Source organism: Ursus americanus, chromosome 23 (assembly GCF_024610735.1).
Source record: "Ursus americanus isolate L20-20 chromosome 23, mUrsAme1.1.p, whole genome shotgun sequence".
NCBI classification, from domain to species: domain Eukaryota; kingdom Metazoa; phylum Chordata; class Mammalia; order Carnivora; family Ursidae; genus Ursus; species Ursus americanus.
Window position 1 is genome coordinate 15696320 of NC_142149.1, and position 17574 is coordinate 15713893.

At 38.9% G+C, this 17574-nt stretch overlaps 1 protein-coding gene across 1 annotated transcript in view; it reads right to left on the reverse strand.

Moving 5' to 3' along the window:
• The window catches only part of EFCAB3 (EF-hand calcium binding domain 3), a 123726-nt gene that overhangs the window by 73436 nt on the left and 32716 nt on the right, over positions 1-17574 (reverse strand). The window contains exons 18-24 of the mRNA XM_045814333.2: positions 11208-11261; positions 10626-10730; positions 8939-8992; positions 6059-6163; positions 5691-5744; positions 4836-4940; positions 2245-2298 (exon numbers count right to left, since the gene is read on the reverse strand). Of these exons, the coding sequence (XP_045670289.2) occupies positions 2245-2298; positions 4836-4940; positions 5691-5744; positions 6059-6163; positions 8939-8992; positions 10626-10730; positions 11208-11261 (531 nt within the window). The remainder of the gene's footprint in view (positions 1-2244; positions 2299-4835; positions 4941-5690; positions 5745-6058; positions 6164-8938; positions 8993-10625; positions 10731-11207; positions 11262-17574) is intronic.

Consider the following 17574-nt stretch of genomic DNA (forward strand, 5'->3'; position numbering starts at 1 on the left):
TCCCTTCCCATTTTCTCTTAAACTCACTTCAGTCAGGCTTCTTTCCACCCTCACTACCTGAAACTTCTCGATACCGCTAATGGTATTTTGTGATTTGAGATCACCAACCATATCTCTTCAACCCTTACCAGTTCAATGCATACTAGTCCAAGTTTTGATTGCTGGTATCTCTTTGAGGGATTTCTTTGGTCGCCAGAGCTACTCTGCTTATGCCCAATGACTGGAAATGCCAGTGGAGTAATATTGCTTTCCTCTCCGTGAGCACTTCTCAACCAATGACTGATAGGGGTTGGTGTAAAAATAACATAGCTGTCCCACTCCTCCCCGAGGTTGTGTTCCATACCATTTCCTAGATATTTTCCAATGGGATTAAGTTCCAGTTACCTTCTTGGTAACTTGCCTGATAAACACATACTTTATTTGCTGCCTTCATTCATGTCTCCCTTCTCTACTCCCCTATCTGTGTTTCCTGGGCTCACCTCCCACATAAACTACCTGTATATATGATCTCGGTCTCAGGGTTTGTGTCTGGGGGCACCTAACCCAATATACTTACTTGGCTTTCAGGACACCATATTCTCTTCTACCTACTTTACTGGTCACTTCTTCTTGGTCTCTTTTGCTTTAACATTTAATGTTGAAGTGCTCCAGGATTACTCCTTAGTTCTATCTCCTTCTCCATATATATTCACCCCTTGGGTGAATTCATTCCATCCGATTTCAATTTTATATTTTTAGCTAAGATAACTTTCTTGAATTTGTGACTGGTAACTTTTTAGCTGACATCTCTATTTCAATGTCTATTAGATATCTTAAAATATCTCAAACTGAACTCCTAATTTTCTTCCATCTAAACTTGTATTTCTGGCAACTTTCTCCAGACTCCAATGGCAAGGCTATCCTTTCATTTGTTCAGGACAAAAATCTTTTTTTTTTTTTTTAAAGATTTATTTATTTATTTATTTATTTGACAGAGATAGAGACAGCCAGCAAGAGAGGGAACACAAGCAAGGGGAGTGGGAGAGGAAGAAGCAGGCTCCCAGGGGAGGAGCCTGACGTGGGGCTCGATCCCAGAATGCCAGGATCACGCCCTGAGCTGAAGGCAGACGCTTAATGACTGAGCCACCCAGGCGCCCCCAAGACAAAAATCTTAAGAGTCATTCCTGACTTCTCCTTGTATCTAGTTTCCTTCAGGAAACCCTGTTGACTCTTTTTATTATTTTTTAAAATTGAGATATAATTGACATGTAACACTATTTTAGTTTCAGGTATACAACATAATGGTTTGATATTGGTATAAATTATGAAATTATCACCACAATAAGTCTGGTGAAATCCATCACCACAATAACTCCTTTAAAAATACATCCACAATCCAGCTACTTTTTATCATCTTCACTGCTTTCTGCCCTGGTATGAGTCACCAGCATCTCTCACATGGATTACTTTAAAGCCCTTTTAGGGCTCTACTCCCTATTCCCCTCCCCTCCCCTCGCTGAGTTTGTTCTCCACACAGAATCCAAGAAGATGTGATGAAAACATAGGTCAGATCATATCATGCCTGTGGTCTAAAACCTGCAATGGCTTTCCATTTCTCTCAGACAAAAAGCTCAAGTCCTGGCAGAGCTCTCACAGTCCTGATTAACCCTGCATCCATCACCTCTGGCTCCCCAACTCCTATTACTTTTCTCCTTCCTTATTCAGCTTCAGCTACACTGACCTTCTTGCTGTTCCTTGAATAGTCCAGGTATGCTCCTGCCTTTGGGTCTTAGTCCGTGTCCCTTCTGCCTACAACTCTTTTTCTAGAAGTCTCCATATGGACAAAACCCTTACCTCCTTCAAGTATTTGCTCAAATGTCACCTTCTCAAGAAGGCCTGATTATCTCTTTAAAGCCACAAGTGCCTCTTTCCCCAATATACCTTGCCGTTCCAATCTCCTTTAGTCTATGTTTCACTGTTCTCTACAGCATCTATCACTTTCTAACAAACTTTATAATGACTTATTTATTATGTTTATTGTTTATTGCTTGTTTTCCCTGCTAGCATATAAGCTCCAGGGCAGCAATGTTCTCTGTTCTGTTTGCTGATGTATCCTAAGTGTCTAGCCTGGAATGTAGTAAGTGCTCAGTAAACAGTTGTTAAATGAATAAATGGAGGGAGGAAACACTATTGTGTTAAAAATATAGTTTCATATAAAACTTTAAAGGCCACATAATATACTCCTCATTGTAACATCTCACTCACCTGTGATATTTTTAACTTCATCCATCAGCACATTTAAGTCAATCTTCCCATTATCTTTAAAATAAAAAAGCGCCAAAAAGATTTTTAGAAAAATTGTGAAATAGAAACCCAAAATTCAACCACTTAAAACATTTTTCCTAGAAGTTCATTATTTTTTCCCGTCCTCAGTGTAAGTTAATATAGCTCCTGCATTTTACACTATCAAAACCCACACAGCACAACACACGAGCGAGTTTTAAAGCACTCTTTCCTTCAAGACAATCCACTATTTATTTATTGGGCTACTCTTTCTTAGGCACGGGTCTGAAATGTTTTGAGAGTTTAAAAATTTTGTTTAAAAATGATGTTTCCATTTGTCAGTGCTGACTTTACCTTTGGGCTTAGGATCCCCTTGGCATCAAGTGATCCCCTTAAAGGATAGAGCCCTGGTACGCGTGCCCGGCTGCTTCTAGGTTGCCAACGTGATAATCATCATGTTGATATATCCAGTTAAATTTCCAGGCATGATGACAAAACTTTTGTTTCGCAGTACCTATTCTCATTGAAAGACTTTTTCATAGATGATGCACTTAGTTTCTTTAGTCTATTTCTCAAAGTCTGAAGTTACTAGAGGTCAGTGGATACATTTTTAGTAGTCTATAAAATTGCAAGTTTGAGAAACACTGGATAAGATAGTTAATTAAGATAGTAGTTACAAGATGCTATTGCTCTAATAGGCAAGATTCCATTTGGAACCTTAAGACTGCCTATGGACATACTCCTTCTCCACTTCCAACTTGGCCAAAGGTGTCAGTCCATCACTACTCAAACATGTTCACACTCTTATTTCATTTTGTGTAATAATAATCCTAAGATTGTAAATTCCCTCAAGGGTGGGAAACCAAGAATCACTTTGCACTCCTACTATTACCTCAACATTCATTTAAGGGTCTGCATAAGATTGATGATCCATAAATGTCTACTTAATAATTAAGTTCCAGTACAATGCAAACATATATTATAAAGAATGAATTAGCTTTAAAATCAGTACACATATTCCAGGTTCTTAGATATGGAATTTCTCCTTGCTTGTTCTTTTTTATGTCTTTTCATTTATGATAATCTTTTATTGATATCTTTTTATAATATTACAGCATTTATGATGATGATGATGATGATGATGATGAAGCAGAATACTATCATATTATGACTTTTAAACAGGATAAGGAAGAACCTTTAGTGGAGAATAGTCTGTGCCTGTAAAGGACAGATCCTCTCATGTCCTTTACTTTGTGTGTCTCTAATCAGCTCCACTGAGGCCCACTGGGCCCCTGAAACAGTTCTGCATCCTATTGCAAATGATTCCACAGATGTACAAGGTAGTCCACAAGAATTAGATTAGAATTAGCTGCATACTTTAAATCATTGTGCTGGTATCTTTTCTCATGTTTCAGGATACTAGAAAAACAAGGCAATGACAAATATCTGCATTTATTGAATTGATTGGTAGATTAAAAGAGCTACCAAAGGGATTTAAAAAACAAAGAAAAAGTCATTTTTGGAAAAACTGCTTACCTCTTATTAGGATAAACGATCTGAGGGTCTAGAACAGTGCCTGACACATCACAGGCATTCAATTAAAGTTTATGGAATAAAAGAATGAAAGGTACTACTGATTTACATATTCATTGACTTGGATCAATCTTATATCTTTACTACTTCCTCAAGGGGACAGGAGTCTCTCAAAATTTCCTCATGCATTTTCCTCAATTCTACTAGCATGAGTCTAATATATGCCAAGTTTAATTAATTACATTGAGCACTGCTATGTATCTTCTTAAATTTATTATATCTAGTCGTTCATAGCAGTATAGCAGAGTGGCTAAGAGACAGTTTCTGGAGCCAGATTGCCTGTCCACCACTTAACGAGCTCTCTGACTTTAGGCAAACTACTTGACTTCTCTGTGCCTTAGTTTCCTTAAATGTAAAATGGAAGTAAAAATACAACCTGCCTTGTAGAGCTGTTAGCAAGATTAAATAAGACAATATATGTGGGGGCGCCTGGGTGGCACAGTGGTTAAGCGTCTGCCTTCAGCTCAGGGCGTGATCCCGGCATTATGGGATCGAGCCCCACATCAGGCTCCTCCGCTATGAGCCTGCTTCTTCCTCTCCCACTCCCCCTGCTTGTGTTCCCTCTCTCTCTGGCTGTCTCTATTTCTGTCAAATAAATAAATAAAGTCTTTAAAAAAAAAAAGACAATATATGTAAAGTGCTTAAAAATGGTGCCTTGCACGTGTCAGGACTGTGTAGTGTTGGTCATTGTTATTTAATGCTGGGTTAGCAGTAGGAACTCAAAGATTAAAATCTTGAGTATTCTTTGTTAGACCCTGGAATTTCCTGTGAAGAGTGACACTTGTCATCTATACAGGGCAACATTCTTGGTGATCCTTCCCAACTGATAGCCATTGGGGCCAGTTTGGTAGCTATGCTAAAGGCCTCACTCTTTCTTTTTCTTCTTTTCATATAAACCCTATCTTCAGTCATTCCAGGCCTGAGACTAGCCTCAAGTCCAAAGTTTGGCTAAGGGATATATTGACACTCAAAACTCTCACCATCAACTGGTAGGCAGTCCTTTAGTTCCTGGATTTCTTTCTCCTTGAGATCAATTCCCATGTTTTCCAAGAAAGTGTCCACCTTATTTGGAGACATCTTCACCCCTTAGGAAAGAAAAGGGTGGGATATGAAAAATATTTGTAATGATGTCAAGAGTGGGTTACTATAGATCGTGCCTAGGCATTTGTACTACACAGACAATGAAGAGCAAAGAACAATTAAACTATTCAAGTAAATGCGGTTTTGGTATCTAAGTCAGGAATTCCTAAACCCTGATCTGTGGGATTCTGTTAGGACTTTCAGGAAAACATTTACGAGAATAAAGTGAGTAGTTAAGGGTATTTGTAAGTCATGGTAAAGAGTAAAATCAGCCACTATACATGTGTTTGCATGGAAGAATTCCAAACTTGCTAAATTAATGGAGAACTATAAATCCATCCATCCACCCATCCGTTCAGCCAGCCAGCCATTAAGCCAGATAGACAGCCAATCCATGGATTTACTCTATTATAATCCTCTGGAAAACTTTTTAAGAACATACATTTCTAGATACTATCTCTGGAAATCCAAGATCAATATGACTGGAAAGGGGCCTAGTGATTTGAATGCTATGTTTCTCCCCTTTGTGATTCTGACGTACAGCTTTACTTGGGAACCACTGCTTTTGGGTTACTGTATTTAAACCATTTTGGTGACTGTAGTGTGCCTAAAGCATAAAAAGAATAAACACTGACTTAACAAATAGTTGGGACAGTTGGATTAATAATCTGAAAACTGTAAAACAGGATGAGTTTTTGAAAATAAAAGCAAAGCTTGATGACCTATTTTACTTGCCTTTTCATTATGCTTCTTACCTTCAAGAGACCTTAGCTCTTTCATCAATCTGTTCACATACACCTTTCCTTTGTCTGTAAGAAAGGGAAAAATTCAAGTTTCAAGCAGTAGTGTTGATATTTAAATGAATTTAAATGAAACATGCGTAAGTTCAGAAACATAGACTTTTAAATGTTTTATTCTAAAAATTTATATTATTTCACTCCCAAGAATAAAACTTAAGAGTGGAAACAGCTCTCAATTTGGTGAAATCATTTTGGTGATGGGGACTGGGGGGATGAAACATTCCTTAAATAGGGAGTATTAGTTACAAAAGTCCTCATACTTAACTTTCCCTGAAGGCCACTGTGATTTTTTCCCCCCACACTGTGATATTTTCAATGCTTACCATCAACTGGAAGCTTGTTCTGTAGCTCCAGGCCTTTCTCTTCTGTGAGCATTATCCCCATATTTCCCAGAAAGGTTTCCAGGTTACTTGTATCAAACTTCTCACCTTTAAAAAGTAAAAGGTGGTAATGGTTGAAAATCTGCAGAATGATGATCCTATATTATAAAAAATGCCCATATGGCATTTGTTGATTAAACAATGAAGTAAACCTGAGAGAATGCCAGCTAAGACATAATCTTAGAGCTTTTTGGCTAAAACAGTGATCAAATTTAGGCCGGGAGTCAGTAGATGCAAACATTCACCAGTATATAGGTAGAGTGAGAAAATAATCAATAAGGAAAATAATGTCATTGAAATATAATTTTGTGCAAACATTGAAATCTTGGTTTTGCATTAATTATACATCATGGAACCATACAGGGCTTTTCTCCAGGGGCTTCTTTTACCCCAGACTGGCTCTCTGTCATGCCTTAGGGATTTGATGGGCTTTGCTTTCTTCTCTTCTTGGCAGCTACTACCACCTAGTATACTTTTTGGGCTTCCCTAAGGGTGGCTAGGAAATTAAATGCAGTCTTCCAAGTTCACTTCTTTTTAGTGTCCCAGGAAAACTAGCACATAGATACTTTAATTCTTAGGGCTTTAATGTAAAGTGCTAGAGTAAGACAGACAAGGGAACACTAGACTATTCCCCAAATGGGTAAGACATAAAGCTAACAAGTTTGTTTGGTAATGGACTTGGTTCTAGTTCCTGTTAGAAGGTGGGAATCTTATCCTTGCCCCCTATAGCCATTTCTCAATCTGCTTGTAGGTTGGCTATGTGAAACTTTCCTTCATGATGGCTCTTCCCTCTAGCTTTAAGATGCGGTTAAGCAACAAAAACAACAAAATGGTAATTATGTGAGGTGATGAAGGTATTAATTAACCATATTGTGGTAAATATTCTGAAATACCTATGTATATCCAATCATCACATTGTATACCTTAAACTTACACAATGTTATATATCAATTATATCTCCATAAAGCTGGAGGGGAAGGGGAAAGATGCCATTTAGGTAGACAGTTTGAACCTCTTAATCATTTCCAATTCCAGAAAAAGAAAACTCTTGCTTTTAGTCCTCTGGAACCATACTGCAGTGCTTCCATTGGGAGGATAATATCTGGGGAGTTAACCAGTCTTCTGCACAAGTGCCTGGGAGGAAATGTGCACAAAGGCTGTTTTCCCCCAACTGCTTCAGACCTCTTCTGCGATGTCTTGGACTATTGGAGCTTCTGATATCTCCCCCCGCCCCTCCCCCAACCAGCCAAGGAAATGACTCTTCAGACACAACAGAGCAATTTCCTAGTCTGCTAACCTTGATCACGTTTTGACAGACGTGGGCCTTCTGCCTCAAAATTATCAGCCTAACCACACCTTTTATCTGTATCATCCCCATTCTTCAAAATATAAGCCCACAAAATTTTATATCCTCTCAAATCTATTCTGTGTTTTACCACCCTGATTTTTCTTTCCATTGCTAGCTTTCTTTTCACACTGTCACCCACCCAACTACCCAGCTCAGAAACTGAGGCGTCATCCTTCATTCTATCTTTTTGCTCTATCTCTACACCTGATCTGTAACCAAATTCTACAGATTCTATATCTGTAACATCTCTTCTATATGTCTCTTCCTCTCAAGTCTCACAGAGAATGACTTACTTCTGCCCTTTATTGTCATTTGCCTGGACAATTACAATATGCTCTCTAACTAGTTTCCTTGACTCTATTCCTGTACATATACCTCCATCCATCCTTTATATTTCTGCTACAGCAATCTTTCTAATTTGCAAATCTAATCACACAGACTCCTGCTTAAAATCCTGGAATGACTCCCCACTCTGTGCAGGATGAAATTTGTACTACTTTACTAGGTATTCAGGGCCCTCGGTGATTTGTCCCCCATATTAGTTTCCTATTGCTGTAACAAATTACCAAAAACATGGTGGTGTAAAACAATACAGATTTTTTTCTCTTACAGTTCTGGAGGTCAGAAATCCCAAATTAGTTTCACTGAGCTAAAGTCAAGGTGTTAGATGGGCTGGTTCCTTTAGGAGACTCTCAGGAGGAATCCGTTCCCTTGACTATTCTATTTCTAGAGGCCACTTACACTCCTTAACTTACTCCCCTTCTTCCATCTTCAAAGCTAGCAGTGTAGCATCTTGCTTCTGTTGTTGCATTGCCCTCTACTTTTTCTGTTATTAACTATCACCTTGCTTCCCTCTTCTAAGGACACTTGTGATTATATTTAGTGCTCAACTGAATAATCAAGGATAACCTCCCCATCTCAAGATCCCTAATCCCATCTCCATGGTCCCTTTGGCTAGATAAGGTAACATTCACAAGTTCTGGGGATTAGGACCTGGATATCTTTGGGAGCCATTACTCAACCCACCACATCCCACTTTGTACTCTCTAAGTTTATTCCTTGCCAAACTCCTGACAGCATTTATGCTTTAGCTACTCCAGATTTTTTCTAGTTCCATAAAGCATCATACAGTTTCTCATTTTGGTCCCTTTTATTATTATTTTTTCTCTTTCAGGAATGCCCACCCTACTCTTTCTGGCAAAACTGACTTAAAGTTTAAGGATCAGCTCATGTGTTGCCCATTCTATTAAAGCATTTCCCAATTTCTCTTCCTCAGGTGCAAGTGACCATTCTACCCCTTCTTTACTTTGTATAGGTTTTTAACATAGCACATATAACATTTTATTGCATTTATTTATATGCATTTATACATTTTTCTTGCCCCAGCTAAATAAGCTCCTGAAAGTTTGGTTTTTGTTGATTCACGCTTGGGATATACAGATGTTGAATAATGAGGCAATAAAGATCTAACCCACCTGTAAAAAGATTTCCTTCATCCATTACCACATTCACTTCAATCTTTCCCTCATCTGTAAGAGAAGACAGAGTTTTATGCATAACACAATAATAGAGAGAAACAGAGGGCATAAAAGTCATACACTGAAGTACAACACAAATTCAGCAAATTTTAATGATTTGCTCTAGAATTTTATCCTATTTTCTTATCAAACGGAAAATGTGGAAAGACAAAGCTCTGATTATAAAAAAGATACTTAATTTCACACTTTTTAAAAAAGACTTTATTTATTTATTTGACAGAGAGAGAGAGACAGAGAGAGCGAGAGAGAGAACACAAGCAGGGGCAGTGGGAGAGGAAGAAGCAGGCTTCTAGCGGAGGAGCCTGATGCGGGGCTTGATCCCAGAGTGCTGGGATCACACCCTGAGCCGAAGGCAGACACTTAACAACTGTGCCACCCAGGCACCCCTAATTTCACACTTCAAACCTCAGTTTTTATTCTATTAAGATAAGCTCCACATAGTAGTGTGCTGGCCTGACATTTAAAAAGTAGCCCTCTCTGTTTTCAGATAAGGAAGAACTCCAATTTATTGATTATGCGGCTGACAAGCACCTTAAAAGGGGCAAATGCTTCAATAGGAAAGATCTGACTTAGAGCATTAATAACACCTATTTCTGCACTGGAATGACAGATGACACTTTGCTGTGTTCTTCCCCTACCCATACTCATTATATATTTAAAAAGCTTTGATCAATCTAATTGAACTTTAATAAAAATTTTTTAATTTTGTGTTTTTTAAATCTTTATTTAGTATTTTCCTCTTAAGTGGGGGTATTTAGTAGGATCAGCCCAATAGATTGTTAGTGCCTCATAGGAAAATGTCTCATCCATTCTCATGTATTTCAATTAGTCCCACAGAAGACTTATGAATGCTATTTCCTGTGGCCTCATTGACCTGAAAAGTGGTACTCAGGGAGATGGCTGATACTTCCACAATGCAACATCACCATTGTGGCAGTCCAGTAAACTTTCAAGATACCTGGAAAATGTATAACAAAAAATATCTGCATCCTGGGGCACCTGGGTCTAAGTAAGTACTTGCAAGTACAGGCTCCGTATGTACTGTACAAGTAGCCTGCTGGAGTTTCCCAGGGGTGGTTGTTTTCTGGGGTTGTCCCAGCTTTTTTTTTTTTTTAATTCCAGTATAGTTAACATACAGTGTTATAATAGTTTCAGGTGTATAAATATAGTGGTTCAACAATTCTATACATTACCTAGTGCTCATCATGATAAGCACACTCCTTAATCCCCATGGAATGCCTTTTTTCACTGGAGAATTTCTATACATCTTCCAACAAGTCTTTCTCCAATTTCCTATCTGGCCAGCTTAGCTTTTCCCTCCTTTAGGATCTTATTGAATGCATTTTTAGCCTTATAGCACAACCACATAGTGTTATGATGACCTGTCAGCATATAAGCCTCCTTACCAGACTGTGAACTCCTACAGGACAGAGAACCTGTCATCTTCATTTTTATCTTTCTAATAGCTATGTATATTAGGCACTCAGTAAAGTCCACTGCAGGAATTGATGAGTTCTTGAGGACTGGGCCCTTATCTTTCTGTTTTTTAATGTTTCTGCACACTCTAAATATACTCTCAGAAATTCTCATATAAATGCGAAGTTTCACTGTAGGAGCAGCTTACCATCAGCAGGCAGGCTGCTGAGCAGGTCAAGGTATTCCTCTTTTCCCAGGTCAAAGCCCATATTCTCTATGAAGGATCCTAACTTATTAATATTAAGATCCACTCCTTAGGGAAAAAAAGGATGGGAGTGAGAAAAGCAAATGATAATGACATAGTAAAAAATGCTAGGCATGTCTATGCATTAATTAGAGGGAGTACAATCAAAGGAAGAATAAATTTGTTTAAATGAAAAGAGCTATCATGGAATCAAGAACAGAACCTGCTCCTCATTTTTGTCCAGAGGATTGGCCAATAGCTCTCATGAGACGTTTATAAGGAAAAAAACTAAAGGATTAGGCAAGTCTGGTGAATTCTGTAAGACACTGCCTTTATAATTCTACTCCGAAAATAGGACTTGAAATGAAATGATAAAGACCAAAATAATTCCTTTGAAGGTAGTTACGTTAAAAGTAGTAAACGATGAGACAAGAATACTTAATAAACAGGTTAGATGACAAATCTGTCATCACCAAAAATAAATGGTTTTTAAAATGTAAATATAAAACATAAAGGAGTCTCAATTTTACCTGATTGCTCACTTACCTTTGAGAGACCTTATACCATCCAGCAACCTATGCTTATATAACTTCCCAGCAGCTGTAAGATAGAGTACAATACAGTAATCGGTAAGGGGACCCGCTGTAATCATGGAAAACCCAGCAATTTCAGAAAGGACAATTTTTATAGTTTTAGTCATTTTTTTTCTGTTTATATCCCAACTCAAGAGTTAGACAAATGGCAGAAGGTTCTCAAGATAGCAAATCTACCCACTTTTTGATTTGACATTTGAAACAATTATTGGTGGTGTCTTGCCATACTTTTATCATATCTCTCTTTTCATCTCATTCTCATTTTCTACTCTTTTGCATTGATCACACATATTAATGCTCCCAAGGATAACAGTAGATGTAGTGGGACTCATGAGTGAAGAGATGGATGATTTCTGAATTAAACAACCTGATGACCATAACAGGACGTCTTTGAATATTAGTACTGAACATTTCGACATGTTTTTCACATGACATCAAATCGATATTGTTTTAGACACTTTTATTGACAAGCCCATGAAAATAAACTCTTCCACAAGGTAATCTCTTAGTGAGATCTCATCTGTTGCCATCACAGGCTTCATATTTTACAAAAATTCAAATATAGATTTCTATTCCTACATAGATGATGCACTAGCATGAATTCCTGGCTCCTTCCCCAGAAATCAACCCTGAAGAAGCTGAAGTCTGAGTAGAAACTTGGATTCTAGGAATGAAGTGAAAAGCCACAGCGACACCAGTAGGAGATGGAAAGCTGTACCAGTGTGAGTGTATGTGCTTACAGCCTAGAGTGCAGGGCTTACTAGCAGTGCAGTTAAAGGACCAATTGGGGAAACATTAAAAAAAACTTCTGCCCTCATGTCTCCGTACTATGACTCTGAGATTACCATTGCCCACCCCTTTTTTTTTCCTATAGAAAGTAGCAGCAAAATCCTAGACCACTAGTGCAAGTGGAAGTAATATCGGAGCAGTATATAAACCTTTCTGGAGAGAGGACTGGTTGTAAACAGGGAAGACTGACGAGTTGCCTCGGATATTTTATCCTCCATCTCTCTTCTCAATCTTTAGAGCTACTGGATAACAATCTATACAGATTGCCTTCTTCAATTCTACTTCTCTCTGAGTTTAAAAGTGAAACTCTGACCAGAGGTGGTGCCTAGAACAGTTTCAAATCAGGAAAATGATCAACGATATTTGGGTCTCTCTGCTCTGGGGCTCATCCCTTCTCTTCTCCTTAAAACCAACAGGCTGATGTGGCGTGGAGCCTGACTTTACACCCTTGCCTAAAGCACATTTCTAAACACAGTAATGATGCCCCAAGAGAAAAAGGGCTCACATGACCAAAGTAACTAGTCATCTGAGGAATATGACTACTTCAAAAACAAAAAAACAAATAAGCAAACGAACTGAATAACATATGCTATTTGAATATGAATTATCGGACTAAAAGGGCCAGGAATTTAAAATAAGCATGACAGAGGGGCACCTGGGTGGCTCAGTTGGTTAAGCGTCTGACTCTCTTGATGTCGGCTCAGTTTATCATCTCGGGGTTGTGGGACTGAGCCCTGCACTGGGCTCCTCACTCAGTGGGGAGTCTGCTTGAGATTCCCTCCCTCTCCGTCTGCCCCTACCCCTGCTCCCTAGCTCGCTCTCTCAATAATGTTCCCTAGCCACTGGACCTAGTGTCATCTTACTAATTAGTTTGTGGCCATTCTTAGTTCTTTAGTCCCTTTTTTCCTCTCTTGCTGTCTTCCTTTGTGAACTGATGATTTTCTGTTACTGATACAGTTTAACTCCCTTCTTTTTAAGTCTGTTTTAAGCTGATAACAGCTTAACTTAGATTGCATACAAAAATTCTACCTTTTTAATTCCTCCTTACATTTTGTTTTTGATGGAACAATCTGCATTTTTATATTGTATATCCATTAACAAAGTACTGTAGCTATAGCTATTTTTACTTTTGTCCTTTAACCTTTACAGTAAAGTGGTTAACACACAACCATGTTACATATTAGAGGATTCTATTCTGACTTACTTTTACCAATGTGCTGAATATTTTCATATATTCTCATGTTACTTATTAACATTCTTTCATTTCAGCTTGAAGAACTCCTTGAGGCATTTCTTGCAAGGCATGTCAAGTGATAATAAACTTCCTCAGCTCTTGTTTGTCTGGAGATATCTCTTCTTCATTGCCGATGGACAATTTTGCTGGACTTTAATGTATTCTTGGCTGACAGTGTTTTCTTTTAGCACTTTGAATATATTATCTCACTCTCTCCTGGCCTGCAAGGTCTCTGCTCAGAAAATTGCTAATATCTAATGGTGGTGCCTTTGTAGGTGACAAGCTTCTTTTCTCCTGCTGCTTTCAAGATTCTCTTTATCTTTGATTTTTGATAGCTTTATTATATTATGTCTTAGCAAAGGTCTCTCTGGGTTGAATTTTTTTTTAAAGATTTTATTTATTTATTTGACAGAGATAGAGACAGCCAGCGAGAGAGGGAACACAAGCAGGGGGAGTGGGAGAGGAAGAAGCAGGCTCACAGCAGAGGAGCCTGATGTGGGGCTCGATCCCATAACGCTGGGATCATACCCTGAGCCAAAGGCAGACGCTTAACTGCTGTGCCACCCAGGCGCCCCTCTGGGTTGAATTCTTATTGGCAACTATGAACTTCATGAATTTGGATGTTCAAATCTCTTCCCAGATTTGGGAAGTTATCAGCCAGTTAAAAAAAAATAAGCTTTCTGTTCCGTTCTCTCTCTTTTCTCCTTCTGATACTCTAATTATGTGTGCATTGTTTCTCTTAATGCTGTCCTATAAGTCCCATAGGCTTTTTTTTTTTAAAGATTTTATCTATTTATATGACAGAGAGAGAGAGAGACAGCGAGAGAGGGAACACAAGCAGGGGGAATGGGAAAAGGAGAAGCAGGCTCCCCAGGGAGCAGAGAGTCTGACGTGGGGCTTGATCCCAGAACGCTGGGATGACCTGAGCGAAGGCAGACACTTAACGACTGAGCCACCCAGCCCCCCCCCCATAGGCTTTCTTTATTCCTTTTCATTCTCCATCCTTTTTGCCCCTTGAATTGAATATTTTTCAAATGATCTTTCTTCAGGTTCACTGATTCTTTCTTCTGCTTGGTTCAGCTGGGTTTTTAAGCTCTTCATTGAATTCTCCAAGTCAGTAATTGTATTTTTCAGCTCCAAAGTTTCTATTTGGTTCATTTTTACATTTTCCATCTCTACGTTGAACTTCTCATTTTGTTCTTGTATTGTTTTCATTATTTAAATTGTTTTTCTGAGTCCTCTTATAGCTGAGTATCTTTAGAACAATTATTTTGAATTCTTTGTTAGGCAATTTGTGTATCTCCATTTCTTTGGGGTCAGTTACTGGAAGTTTACTGTGTTCCCTTGGTGGTGTCATGTTTCCCTAATTCTTCATGATCCCTGTAGGCTTGTGTGTGTGTGTCTGTGCACGTAAAGAAGCAGTCTCCTCCTCCAGACTTTATGGACTGTTTTTGGTAAGAAAAGACCTTCACCTGTCCAAAAGGGTATACTGGAGTTGTGACTCTGGGTCTAGTGGTGTGTGGTGCCAAGAGTGGGAATATATGGTGGCTCCACGTCTGGGGGTATGTGGTGTCTTGTCTGCTCACATTTCTGCGGTCCATGACATCAAAAACTGCATGGTTCTTGGTGAGAGCTATGGCAGATCCAGAGGGGCTTTAAGGGCTTTTGGGGTCCTTAGCAGCAAGCACCCACAGGTCCAGCAGCTAGGGAGCAGGGAAGGTGGTAGTGGTGGCTGGAACCAGTGGTTTGCACATGCTCAGCTGTGGGGCTGGCTGCAGGTGCATCTGCAACAGCAGTGGCTGGCTGCAGATACACTCCTAGTGATGAGGGTGGCTGGTGGGTGGCTTCTGTGAACACAAAAACCTGTGGAGTGAAAACTTCAGTGGCAAAATCTGCAGGAAGTCTGCAGTGGCTGTTTTGACAGTTGGTTTCTTCAGCAATAAGAGCTGCTGGGATCCTCTGTGGAGCAGTCTGCTGGGGTCTGTAATGAGGTCCTCAGTGATGAAAACTAGGGGGTATTTTTAGTGTTTGCAAGGGCTGTTGAGGTCCTCAGCAGCAGAAACTGTGGGAGTCACTTGCAGATGGGGTCATTTGCAGATGAGGCCACTGGGAACTATGGTAGCTCCCACTATGTGACTGATACTAGTATCCCCTTCCCTTTTCCTTATTGTTAGCCATCTCTAGATGTCTCACTTTTGTTGGTCACTGGGTGGAGTGAAACCTAAGCAGGTCCTTTATGTACTGCCCCAAAAGGTTGGGGAAGTTGGTCATGCAGCCCACTCTCCTTTTCTTGTGAGGGGAACTCTTTTGGGCTAGGGACTTCCCTCTTGGCAGTGAGAGTGCTGGTCTAAAGGATGGGATGATATAGGCAAAACTAAACTGTTCTTTTTACCCCTCCCCTTTTTTGGTTATTTTCAGGGTGGGGTTTTTTGTTTTGTTTTGTTTTTGTTTGTTTTTTTGTTTTTTTTCCCTCCACTGTGTTGCTCAAGGTTTTTTTTTTTTTTTTTTTTTAAGAAATAGCAATATATTCCAGGTTACCTCTTGATTTTATAGATCAGCCTCACTTAGCAAATATTCCGACTATGCATCTCTGTAAAATATAGTAAAAATGATATTCACATTTCTGCTGTTTCACAATATGTTTTTTTTTCATTTTTTAAAAATTTTAATGTTTTTTTATTATGTTAGTCACCATACAGTACATCCCTGGTTTCTGATGTAAAGTTCGATGATTCATTAGTTGCGTATAACACCCAGTGCACCATGCAATACGTGCCCTCCTTACTACCCATCACCAGTCTATCCCATTCCCCCACCCCCCTCCTCTCTGAAGCCCTCAGTTTGTTTCTCATATTCCATAGTCTCTCATGCTTCTGCTTAAGGTTTTTAAGTGTACTCCTAAGCTCTCCCAGAGCTATTTTCATTTGTGGATACCTGTCTATTTTTTTAAAAAGATTTTATTTATTTATTTGAGAGAGTGTGAACAAGAGAGAGAGAGAGAGAGCAGAGCAGGGGCAGGAGGAGAGGAAGCAGACTTCCGGCTGAGCAGGGAGCCCAATCTGGGGCTCAATCCCAGAACTCTGGGATCATGACCTGAGCCGAAGCAGAAGCTTAATGGACTGAGCTACCCAGGTGTCCCTGTGGATAACTGTCTAATTGTTGATCTTTGTTGGGGGAAGGAGGCTATGGTCTCCTATTCTGTTGGTGACATCTTTCCCCCCAAAATTAGTTTCTTAAGAAATGATATTTACATAGAAATTTTTTTCTGAACCTTTGCTCAGAAAATGTCTTATTTTGAAATATGTGAGAATATGAATTTTATTCTCACACTTGATTGATGTGTTAGCAGGATATAGAATTCCAGGTTGGAAACACATTTTCTAATAATTTTGAAAGTATTACACAATTGTCTTTCATCTTCAGTAGTTGTGAAGTCTAGTACCATTCACATACCCCAAACTTTCTATGTGACCTGTTTCTTTCTCTTTGGAAATTTTTATAATCCCTTTATTTCTGGTGTTCTGATATTTCACAACATACTCTGGTATGAGTCTTTTTCTGCTCCTTGTGGTAGGTACTTGGCTGAGCCCTTTCAATCTGGAGTCACATTCTTTTAGAGTTGGAGACTTTCAAAAATATGATTTATTTTACAATTTCTTCCTCTATTGTCTTTGTTTTCTCTTTTTGGAAGTTCTTCTGATATTCAGTTGTTGGATTTCTAGGATTGATTTTCTTATCTTTTTCCTCCTATTTTCCATCTCTTTTGTCTTTTTGTTCCAATATTCAAATTCATCTTCTAGCCCTTCCACCTACTGAATTTATAAATTCTACAGCTTTTTTTCCTAAAGAGCTTAAAAAAAATTTTTTTTAAGTGCTCCTTTCCCACAGTGCCTCCTATCCTGATGCATAGCCTCTTTTTCTTGTTCCATAACTAGGGATTTTCTCATCTTTCTGAAGATATTAGTTAAAATTGTCTTGAATTATTTTTGTGCTCTTTTCCTTTCACTACAATATTCCCTGCTTATCTGCAGTTTTGCTTTCCCTGGTTTCAGTTATTTGTGTCAACTGTGGTCTGGAAGCAGATGACCTTCCTTCTGATATATCATCAGAAGGTCGACAGTAGCCTAATGCTACATCACAATGCCTACATAATTCATCTCACTTCATCTCATCATGTAGGCATTTTTTCTTCTCACATCACCACAAGAAGAAGGGTAAGTACAGTACAGTAAGATACTGAGAGAGACAGAGTAAGAGATCACACGCATGTAACTTTTATTATAGTATATTATTATAA